Source organism: Cydia amplana, chromosome 16 (assembly GCF_948474715.1).
Source record: "Cydia amplana chromosome 16, ilCydAmpl1.1, whole genome shotgun sequence".
Lineage (NCBI taxonomy): Eukaryota > Metazoa > Arthropoda > Insecta > Lepidoptera > Tortricidae > Cydia > Cydia amplana.
This window is the reverse complement of record NC_086084.1, coordinates 15,881,429-15,893,807: the sequence shown is the minus strand read 5'-3', so window position 1 is coordinate 15,893,807 and position 12,379 is coordinate 15,881,429. Positions and strand designations below refer to the sequence as shown.

At 38.5% G+C, this 12,379-nt stretch overlaps 1 protein-coding gene across 1 annotated transcript; it reads right to left on the bottom strand.

Annotated features, from left to right (window-relative positions):
• Nucleotides 1-1,423: 1,423 nt before the first annotated feature.
• LOC134655258 (enhancer of mRNA-decapping protein 3) lies at nucleotides 1,424-9,739 on the bottom strand. The gene is made up of 7 exons (XM_063510706.1): nucleotides 9,456-9,739; nucleotides 8,557-8,783; nucleotides 7,930-8,084; nucleotides 6,567-6,895; nucleotides 5,529-5,665; nucleotides 3,204-3,345; nucleotides 1,424-1,753 (listed from the first exon to the last, which is right to left on the bottom strand). The coding sequence occupies exons 1-7, from the start codon at nucleotides 9,608-9,610 to the stop codon at nucleotides 1,477-1,479; spliced, it is 1,422 nt and encodes a 473-aa protein (XP_063366776.1). The 5' UTR covers nucleotides 9,611-9,739; the 3' UTR covers nucleotides 1,424-1,476.
• Nucleotides 9,740-12,379: the final 2,640 nt, after the last annotated feature.

Here is a 12,379-nt window from a genome sequence, read left to right as displayed (position 1 = left end):
AAACAATATGGATGCGAGTTATACAAATAATACTAGTTTTAACAAATTACACATTATTTAGTCATACTATTATGCAATATAAATGCAGTCATAAACAGACAAGTATAGTTCGAAAGTTTTAGTGAAACAGAAGGTAGAAATTAAACGTAACGACAGTAAAATACAAGATATAAACAAAAAAGTAGGAAATAATTCATTCTTACTTTACTTTTTATAATCTCACTCAAAAGAGTTGTGTATTTGAACGTAGCACAAGAAAAGTCCAGATTTGTATTGTAACTAAAGTCTATTTTTTTATTCGGTAGACTGAAATGACATTTCATAGTATGAACATCATGTGTCATTTCATACTATGAAATGTCATTTTAGTCTACCGAATAAAAAAATAGACTTTAACCTTTTGCATGCCATATTATTAAAACATTTCACTCGCACGCCAACATTATGGGCGCTAGCGAGCCAATATAAACCTTATATGAAAGTGAGAAGGTTATATTGACAATGTACGTACACTTATTAAATCCGTCTAAGTTAACTGTGCACCGATTTTGACCGAAGTCTGAAAGTGCCATGTGATATGTATTTTCATAGGAATTAATGGGCCACACTCTGTCACGTCCTAAGTTGGTAGGTATATTGTCAGTTTGATCATTCTCTCGATTATTCGACTAACTACATTATGTCGACTCAATTCAAAACGACTTTAGGCATTTTTGGCATCAAAAGGGTTAATGATAGAATGTTTTCTACAACTATAGTTTTAAATTCGTACAGTAATGTTAAGGTAATTTGATGCACAACTCTTTTGAGAACACATTTGCGTTGTGGGAAAATAGAAATCTCTAGATTGAAAAAAACTTGGGTTCTCCTGTATTATTATGTATTATCACAATTTAAATTGTATTTAGTCAAGTTTTCTTTTCTATATGACGTTTATTTCAGTTTATAGTTTATATAGTAGGTAGTATTTCTACTTGAAATAAAACAAATTAAATAATTTCCATAAAAATAATTTAATCTGTTTTCTATCAGTGCATATAATGACCTAGTCAATGTCCCGTTCAGCCATAAGTCTGCCTTTTTATTGGGGGATCTATTGCACAGTAAAAGTACACTTTACCTATAGGTATTCGAGAGCAATTAAAATAGGTCACTTTGTATGAAAAATCTACACAAAACTACGCTTTCATGGATTTTACTTGTATTATAATTTCAAGGGCATTAATGTCAACTTTAAATACGACAGCGACCCGTTTTCGGTATTTTTTACTTTATAGTTTAAAGAATTGCTTTTTTAGGCGTATTCTATACTAAATGCCCCTTCGATATTAAACTTTCGTGAGACATATTTTAAACGACCTAAACTGACTAAAAATTCAAGTGAGTGAAACCGTTGTCGTATAAACAGTTTAAATGCCTCTTTCATTGCTAAAGAGTGTATTTCAAGACATCTTTCAGTATGTGTAGTTAAGTAGATCAATCATCATCATCAGCCAAATGCAGCGCAAGCACCGACGCAGCGCCAAAAGGCGATCTATAGGCCACGCCCACCGCGCCAAACAGCTGCGCAGGCGGCGCCACATTAGCCAATAGCAGCCGCGGCGCCACGGCAGAGAGGGACGGCGGCAGCAGTGCGACAAGGACGGCGCGAGCGGAGAGTAGCACGGAGTCCCAGAGGCCGGAATCGTGGCCGGGCTCCAGGATGACCAGGGCGCCGCGGGAGGTGGAGGCCCACTCGAGGATCTGGGGAGTACTGAAAAAAAAAAATGTCATATAGTGCAAAAATATTTTTCACCTCAGCAGCTCGAACAAGGGTACTTTGCTACTTCAAAAACAGTGAGCAAAATCGCATTTTTCTCACTGAGTGAGCAAAATTGCATTTTGCTCATTTTGTCTCAGTGAGCAAAATGCGATTTTGCTCACTGTTTTTAAGTAGCAAAGTACCCTTGTTCGAGCTGCTGAGGTGAAAATTTAATTGTTGGTATATCTTAAGAAAACATGAGTAAGTGATGAAGAAGGAATACATTTTTCGGGTTCTCTAATATGTTCTCACTGCTGAAGTGAAAAGTTTTGTGAACTACACGAGATCAAAGTTATTTACATCTCGTGCGCTTTTGAGTCCCTTACTACGCTCAAGATTCTAAATTATTCTAGTATAGAATCTTTCGCTTGCACGGGACTCAAAATAAGCACTCGAAGAAATATCAAACTTTAATCTCTTGTTGTACAAATAACTATATACGAGTATTATACCTATCCAATATTTTATTTGCCAGAAAAAAGACAGACGTATCAAACTATAAATAAATTCATATTATCATACAAAAAATACAAGAGTTTTTGTAATTTTAAACTTTGGAACGGTACAGATTTTTGTACATATTCTACAATCTATTTTGAACTTTGGTTGAATAACAAGGAGTTCCAAATCCAAAAACAAAACAACTGATTCTGGGTCTCAGGAGGATACAATACTAAGAGTAAGTAATAATAATAAAAGACGTTTATTCAAAAAGTTTGAACATAGGTACATAATAAAAGTACACAACACATAAAAGAAGGGTACATAATAGAAGGGATCCCGCAATGCCGGCTTCTGAATCCGTTAATATTCAGCAGTGTTGGCCGAAAGTTAATGCAAATTGAAAATGCTGGCCATTAACCATTATAAATTGAATCGTAAACTATAATCGTCCGATACGGTTTAAGGTTCAATTTATAATGGTTAATGGCCAACATTTTCAATTCGCATTAACTTTCGGCCAACACTGATATTCAGCCCCGCAAGTACAAAAATCAGTCCGCGAAAGTTAAAATCTATATGGGATTTTTTTTGAGCATACAAAGCATGTTTTTTATTTAGAATTTGTCTGTGACCCCACGATCAGGTCAATTAAAATATTATAAATTATAAATACCGTATCAAATCAACCACGGTCGTTGTAAAAATCCTTGGAGTCGTCTTCGGGTAATAGGTACTATTAATAATCCTATTAAATTAGTGAACCTAACTTTAACTTTTATACTAATTCTTAGTTATTTAAATGTCGGTAATATTTTCTGTAAATTTTTCTAATGTCAATTGCATTCTAGGAGTCCAAGTCACAGGCATAGCCTAGTTTGGGATCCACCTGTGTCCATGTGTCTGTAAGATCGTCTTCTTTTGTCAATAAAAAAATATTCTATTCTATTCTAATCCGTACCTCGGGTGCTGTACTGACGTCTCCGGGTCGTGTAGGGCTAGGAGGAGAAGATCCCCCGCGGGGCGGGGCTCCGTGGGCCCGAGCACGCGGCCCCCGCACAGGCGGTAGGCGGACAGCGCGCTTGCCAGTAATGGGCATGTGTCTGTGAATAGAAAAAAACCGGCCAAGTGCGAGTCGGACTCGCGCACGGAGGGTTCCGCACCATCAACAAAAAACAAGCAATAAGACGGTCACCCATCCAAGTACTGACCCCGCCCGACGTTGCTTAACTTCGGTCAAAAATTACGTTTGTTGTATGGGAGCCCCACTTAAATCTTTATTTTATTCTGTTTTTAGTATTTGTTGTTATAGCGGCAACAGAAATACATCATCTGTGAAAATTTCAACTGTCTAGCTATCACGGTTCGTGAGATACAGCTTGGTGACAGACGGACGGACGGACGGACGGACAGACGGACAGACGGACGGACGGACGGACAGCGGAGTCTTAGTAATAGGGTCCCGTTTTTACCCTTTGGGTACGGAACCCTAATACTGCAGTTAGAACAATACTATGGCAACTGCGGAATGTAGCAGTGGTATATGTATAACTCAACAGCTCACGGCTGCTTTGAACCATAGTTACCTAAGGCAGTTTGCACTGCAAAAATTATTTACTAAAGTCTAGCAATGTAAAGTAAACTAAAGCATGGTATCCCTAGGAAACGAACAAAAAGCAGCAATGTACATCGAACAACAATGAAATGTTAACAATACATACACAGATATGATATAAATGACATGCGATTTTCGAACAATTCAAACGTAGTGTTGCTAACCCGGGATTTTTCAAATTTGCCGCCTTTTTCTACTGACAAGATTTGCTTGACCAAGTATAGTTAAAAACAGTTTGGTTAGGCAGTGACAATTTTTTTGTAGTGGCTATTGTAGACGTCTATTCCGGGACTGAAGTTCGAGCCTGCCCCGGCACGGTCGCCATGTGACGCGACATACAAGTAGATGCTTTTATGTTTTTTTACTAACACCATATATTTCGGTTGGATAAACGATTCTGATATTGTTAACGGTAAAGTGTCATTCTATGAACTTGCTAACTATGTAAATAAACCGCCATATTGAAATTTAAAAAAAATATGAATTTACTAGTGAACATAGTTAGCAAGTTCGATAGAATGACACTTTAACTATACTGGGTCAAACAAATCTTGTCAGTAAATAGGAACAAAAAAAACTATACTCATCCTTTTCTTTTGGGTGCTAGTACTAGTGTTAGACAATGATAGTATGATTCTCTCTGTCTATGTTTGAAATCAAACATACCTTTGACACACTATATGTCGGCAGCAGCCGGCATCGTGGACTTTTACCCCTAATACTACAATGATTTATAACTCAAGATAGGTTATAGGCGTTCCAAAATTGAAGCGCTTACCTTGTGACAGATTGGACAAGTTGCCTTTAGTCGCGGCTGGACAAGCGTGAAATGTGCACGTGCTAACGAGCTCCCGCACACCGAAAGAGACAGAAGCGACCTTATGTTTAACAACGAGTGTGACAAAGATGGATGGAATGAGAAAATTAAACAAAAATAACAGATTTTTCGTAGGCACAGAAATAAATATGGAAGTATTTTTGATGCTCCTCAAGTATGAGTATAACCTATCTATGGTTATATAATATCATCGAACGAGCGAGCGAAGCGAAGTGAAGTTATTACATTCAACTTGGAGCACACGGCTGGCTAGGGGCACGTCCCGGCATTTCGATGTTTTTAAGCTGAACTATCAGAGGATAGTTTGATACACAATAACTTAAGTAAATTTGTTCTAATTTAAATTAAATTGGGTAAACGTGTAGTTGAGGACATTATATTTTAGTCATTAAATTATGAGCAGGCTCGATCAAGGGGTTATTGAGCTAGAAGAGCTTAGAAGGCTAAAAAGCTATTTGTGAGGGGTCTTGCTATTCTGGTCATCTTTTCTGCAAGAAAGTATGGTCGAATTTGGTATCAAATGAAAGTGCTCGGCTTACACATTTATAATAGGTACCTATAGTTTTTAAATTTACAATTTTAAAATAATGATCTAACATTTTATCGAACCGCGAGTTCTCAGTTCGGGGCGAACTACTAGTTGTAATACAAATAGATAGATAGATAAAAACTTTATTAGAAAACCATATCGTGACAAAAAAAATTGAACTTATGATAAGAATAAAACTAAAACTTATGTCTAAGTACTATACTAAACTAATTACTAACTAACTACATACTAGGTTTGTTGTATGCCGTACAAATGCCGAATTCCTCTACAGTATGGTACTCACCGTCGAGCGGCACCACGTATGTGTCGACGCCGTGCGCGCGCAGCAGGCGCGCCGCGCACACGGCCGCCGCGCCCGCCGCGCCGCCGCGCGCCACCAGCCCGGCCAGCGGCCGCTGGTGCGCGTTGCGCGGGTCCAGTCTGTGTCAAGCTTTATCTCAACATGCGCTCACAATCAGACCAAGTTAACTGTGCGTGGCATTGCAATGATGAAGTGTGGTAATGTAGTAGTAGTAGTAGTAGTAATCACTTTATTGTACACAACACGGGTTTACATAATGTTTACAGAAATAAAGGTACAAAGGCGAACTTATCCCTGTAAGGGATCTCTTCCAGCTAACCTTCGAGTAGATGAGGGGAGAATTCAAATTAGATAGACAAACTTACGGAATGTACAGTAACACTTTAAAAGTAAACTAACCTAAATGTCCAAAAGTAAATAAAATACATAAATATTATTATCAAAATAAAATACATGCTACATACATAAATACTAAACATATATTACATATAATATATTTAATGTCATAATTAATGACAAATATCTATACAAATTTGACTTTTTTTTTTTTATTAAAAATGGGCTTATTCATGGCCACAGACTGGCCGAGGCGAAGACGTGGCCTACGATGGAGCGAGTCTGCCCAGAAGGTGCCTGTTCACCCTTGATTTGAAGGTTGCCGGGTTATATGAGCTCGGAAATATAGACGCCGGCAAGGAATTCCATTCCTTGGCAGTGCGCATAAGGAAAGGAAGCAAAGCGCTTCGTGCGGATTCGTGGAATATCTACCAAGTAAGGATGGAAACCCGACTCCCCGTCGGTTTTGGAGGACTTTTCCCGGAGTCTGAGATGTAATTTCTAGCACCTTGTAAAACCGTACGGTGGTAAACCCGATATCGTACTTGTAGCTTCACGGGGCATTCTAGTCCCTTAAACAATGGGACACGCCCTGAGTCGGGATGGCCGAGTCGGCACACACTCGGCCATTCTGACTCAGTGCATGTCCCTGTCTTAATGTTACTTTAAAAAATGAGTTCTTACCTGCGAGTCCCGCCGACAAGTTTCAACGCCACATCAGCGGTCGCCCGCGCGAACAGCGCCCTCGCTGTATGCTGCGTCTCATCATCCGTCCTTCTCAATCCTGCCCACAATCTTCCTCTTAAAGCCGCCGACACACTGGGCAACCTCGTCCCGGAATCGGTGACGTAGTCCCTAGCGCCCCTTAACGCTGGTGGTACGGTGACCGGGGCGGTGTCCGGCGCGGTTGCTCGCAGCACGTTCTGGTCGTGTCGCAGTTTGCCGCCGGCGGCCATTTCGTCGCGGGCGGCAGCTACGCGAACGACGTCGGGGCGCATTTGTTGCCAGAGCGCCTAAAAAGGATAAAATTCAATAAAAATAAATAAATAAATATTGGGGGATATCTTACACAGATCAACCTAGCCCCAAACTAAGCAAAACTTGTACTATGGGTACTAGGCGACGATATACATACTTATATAGAAAAATACATACTTATATACATAGAAAACATCCATGACTCCGGAACAAATATTAGTGTTCATCACACAAATAAATGCCCTTACCGGGATTCGAACCCAGGACCATCGGCTTAGCAGGCAGGGTCACTACCCACTAGGCCAGACCGGTCGTCAACAGGTCGTCAATGTAGGTATGTTAACGCATTCACTGCCAGCAACCCGCCAGGCGGGTGCTCAGTCCGTAGTCGCTTTTCGCTACATACGGTTTTTCCCATGCTATCGGCAACGCTCGTAGCGCGTGGCATTGAATGTGTTAATGTCACTTTTGTCGTCTTAAGTGTCCAATTTTCGATATTGTAAGTCTCTCTGAGGTAGGACACGACGACCTGTTGTAAATTAGAATAACATATCTGTAACTCCTGACTAGCAATACATATTTTGAATTTTCTTATGGACTTGACCAAGCTTACTTTATGGCTTTTTATATTTCTATTTGTGAGAAAATTATTTTTAATTTAAATGTAAAATATTCTGTATATTTATGTCTGTCTTCATGTATTATTTGTGTTTCCATGTACATTTATTCTGAGGTTGTGCAATAAAGAGGATTAGTATTGTATTGTATTGTAATATTGATTCCCTTGAATGTACCTTTAGAAGTTAAATAAAAAGGGACACTTACCTCAGAAATTGGCTGGTAACAGATAAAAAGATAGTTTATTCAAGTAGGCTTAATTACAATGCGCTTATGAACGTCAAATAAACCTAACCGGCTCCAATCCAGTAGCAAGACTTAAGTCCAGTTTTTCTTCGCATTATAAGAATACGATACAAGAAACATGGAAACAGAAAAGTTTCCTTGTGTTCCTTCTGAACAATGTGTTTTTAAAATCAACCTAAGAAACCTCATTTGACATAAAAATTACCTCTTTATCAAAAAGTGCTAAGTTTCCCTCAAAGTCAAAATCATTGTCGACGGCCTCCAAGGCAGCAGAGCCGAAGCACGCTTCGTTTCTACGACGCGCCTTGTCTCCGCCTGCAACCCGAGTCTTCGGCGTTGAACCAGAGGCACCATAGCTCCCTGCAAACCCGATAAACCCATTTCATGATTATAATATTCCATCCCTTCAACACTGCGTTTATCGCAAAAACAAACGTGTGCTTTGTGGCTTCAGTGTTATCTCATTGATTGAACAAAAAACCGGCCAAGTGCGAGTCCGACTCACGTTCCAAGGTTTCCGTATATTAAGTCCAACTCACGTTTGACTGTACATCATTTATTTATTTATTTAATATAGTACCCCCCAAAAGTGGGCCATGTTTAAAATGCAACATTACATGTCCATCTTTGGGTCACCAATTTACATATGTGTACCAAATTTCAACTTAATTGGTCAAGTAGCTTCCGAAAAAATAGGCTGTGACAGACAGACAGACGCACAAGTGATCCTATAAGGGTTAAATTGTTTTCCTTTTATGGTACGGAACCCTAAAAAAGAATTCATTCCTACAAAAACTCTCCAATCATACAGAAAAGCTAAATTTTTACATACCAGCATGAGTATTGTTCCTATTCTTAGCCTGTATATCAATAGGCTTGCTCTTTGCCGGCTTCCCCTTATTAACAACCGGCGGTGGCGGCGCCGGAGCCTGTTCTTGTAAGCTCTCTCCAACCGTAGCACGTGGCACTCGCTTCTTGCCTACGACAGGGACTGTGCTGTGCGCTGTACCACCTGACGTCTTGCCGGAGATAATCTCTAGGGATTTGATGTCTGATGCTCTGTAAAGTTTAAATTTAATTAAAGTGTAAGACATTTTATAACAGCTTGAGGATTTTTGAATTATGATGATGATGATGTTTTATTTTTAGAGCAGTGAGCTCTAAAAATAAAACATCTTATATTAAACTTCATTGAACCTACCCTAGCTGCCTGAACCAACAGGCAGCTAGGGTAGGTGCGTTAGTTTTCGTCCTGCTCTAGTTTTCGTCCACTTGACGAAAGTTCAATATTTGGACTTATTGCAATCCTTAATGTCTAAACAATATATCTATCTACACAAAAATGATATTTTGCAAGTAGCAAATTCAATATCAAATATATTATTTGCTAATCTGTCAAGTGGACGAAAACTAGACCATGGACGGAAACTGGCGCAATAACCGGAGAATGAATCATGAGTATAGACTATAGATGATGTAATATAGTTATGCAAAACAAATACATTCTCCCAATGTATTATTTGTCATTTTAGTACAAAGTTGACAGAAAAACAGGATGACTGGGAAGGAAATAGCCAATCGGATTGTCATTTTAGTATCTAGGACATAAAAATACAGCTCTGTGTGTGTACCGCTGAAAAATCTCATTCTGTTCGACTGGGCAGTAGTAGCCACTAGCCATTTTATAAGTGAAGAATCCACCAAGCTTACAAGACTAGCTGAAGGACTTACTTTAGCGTAACCTGAGCCTTGGGATAAGGGAATCCGTTCCGAAACGGTTTGGTGAGCGTGATGGACGCTCCATCCGCCGCGAGGATCGTGCCCTGGTAGCAGCCTAGCGGCGACCCGCAGCGCACTGAGACGCTAAAACCTTCCCACTGAGCCATGTTAGTGATGTTTAGTCTACTAAACCATACAAGACACGATCACATAAACCGTTAATTACAAACAATATTATGGATCATAGCGTGAAAGGAATAAGTGACACACATCGCATAATGACATGCAGGCAATTTCCATGGCAAGTGACAACAATGCGTGATCAGGGGCAGGTTACAAAATGATAATTTTTTGATAACTCTAGTATCACGCGATGATGAAAATGGTAGTCGCTTATCCATGCTGATAAAAATTATTTGAAAAATTGTTTCATCATAAACAAATACTTATTTTAAGATATTATTCATTGAATATATGTAGTTATTTCAGGAAATTATTTTAAATGAAATTCATATGTTTTTGAACATACCTCTAATTCAACGCTGCGGTCAAGTTAACCTGATAAAATACAGCATTTTCGGTCGTTTTATTATGTAGCTGAAACGGCTTTGAATTACATAAGTAGTGACATGGTAGTGACAGCTGTCATTAATGTCAAATCTTCATTTATTTTGATTTTTATTCATTTGTTCTTCAGTCAGTCTGTGGTTGCCGTGCGATCCTATTGGACTGTGAAGTTTTGTGATTTATGCGGCAAAAAATAATGTGAGAAAAAGCTCCGTTAAATGCTAATATAACTGAAGCGAAAACTAAGAATTCCTGGGACGCAATCGCCACACGTTTGTGAGCTACGGGCACTGCAATACAGTTAAGGTAATGTAATGATTTGCACTGCGGCCTACTCTTAATAAGAATAGTTTTTATCACTTGCATCTTACATACATGTATGTAATATGTATATCTCTGAAATAATCATAGTTTAATACTGACACGAACTATTGACATCACAAGTTGCTCAGACGTATTAATTTATTTCATATATCATTTGTTTAGCTGTTCAATAGGTAAGGTGCAATAATAATACCTACTTTATTTTAGAAATATTCATTATTTCAACAACTTCTAGTTAATTAGAGAAAACTTTAGCACCTAAAGTACAACTTTTTATACAACATTTTTTTACAATGCCGTGTAAAAAAATGCAAGATAACCAAAAAAGAATTTGTTGTTTTAAAATATTTTGCTTAGCGCACTCAAGTTCGAATGATTACATACCTATGCAAATGACACAGGTACATACTCACATGGTGGCAGTAAAACTAGTTTTAGTTTTTTATAACTTTGTTGTCAACACTGTTTCAGTTTCAGTTTCTTTATTCATAACATATGTTACATCTTATGTCTAAAACAAGTTTTTGTCGATAATTCAATTTATGGTACAGTCGTGTGTAAAAATATGGATGTTGACTTACTCAAAAATATGTCCCATAGTTCTTAATTAGCTGACATAAGAGGTATGGGACATATTTTTGAGTATGATGTTTTTTTCGTCAATGTCTTTTTCTAAATAGAAATTAAAATAATAATATTTTATTGTTTCTTATAAATTATAATGAGATAAGACTGCATGTTGTTGCCTTCTACTCGTAATCATTTTCTACACATTGTGTTCTGTATTTATCGATATACATATGTCTAATAGGAAGTCGATAAACGAGAAGTCCCTATGACAGCTCAAAAATGCTACGAGAATTCCGGTTTTTGCTAATTACAGAGTACAATGAATACAGTCAAACAAATACCGCAATGTAACTAAAATCGCATGCAAATTCTGGAACCGTCCAAATGGGACTTAATGATTTGTTAGACCAGGGGGCCGATTTTCGACCGCTTGATTTCGTGTATTTCTTTCAGTAATATCTCCACTACTAGGCATGTAAATTCTACTAATAGAATGGAAAACGAGTGGTCAATACCAATAGATTCCCAATTTCTATCGCTCGTATTTCAAAAATCTGCATTTCGCCGTTTTCCACCGATTTTCGAGTGCCGAAATCGAGCGATCGAAATTCAAAAATCGGCCCCCTGTACCCCTCTATCTCTAAATCTAGTGACATCTTTTTCATTCAAGGTGAAATGCGATTCGGTGAATTACTACAACAATTTTATGCTTTTGGGGTACAGGTCTAACAAATCCTTAATTTTGCTGTTGTAGTTGTACAGTCATGCTCCGTGATTGTTACATCATTTAGGGTCCTAGCTAAATTGGTTGTTCTTACTTACGCTATGAATTGTCCAATTTAGCTAGAAACCCAAACGGCTCCACAATCACGGAGCGTGACTTTAATAACAACAACAACTTCACAGACCTTATCTTCATGAAATGAGATTTACAAATGTTCAGCTAACTATAAGATCCTCACAACTTTAAAAGTGCATACTCACTTTCATTCATGTATTGGGTATGTTCTCGATGTACAGTCACCACACGGGATTAAATTGTTACCTACGCCATTTAGGTTCCTAGCTAATTTGGTTGTTCCATACTTACACTATGGAATGTACAATTTAGCTAGAACCCTAAATGGCGTAACAATCACGGAGCGTGACTGTACGTCCTGCCTTATGGTATTAAGCCACACGTTACCATAGCCAATAGCCAGCCGCTGGATTTCTTTAGTTATACATAGATTAGGTACAAAGCATTATATCGTATGGGCGACGTTTTTTAATTATGTTCTCTATTTTGTTGGTGGTAAGTTAGAAAATTAAGTACCTACATTAAAACCATAAGTTTGAAACGGCTGCTACTCTCTCTCTCTCTTTCTCTTTCTTTGACCCTTTTCTACCTTTCGGGTTTGGGCCTCCTTCATTTTACGCCACTCGTCACGGTTCTATGCAACCTGGAGCCACTTCATCCCCGCAGTCATTTTGAT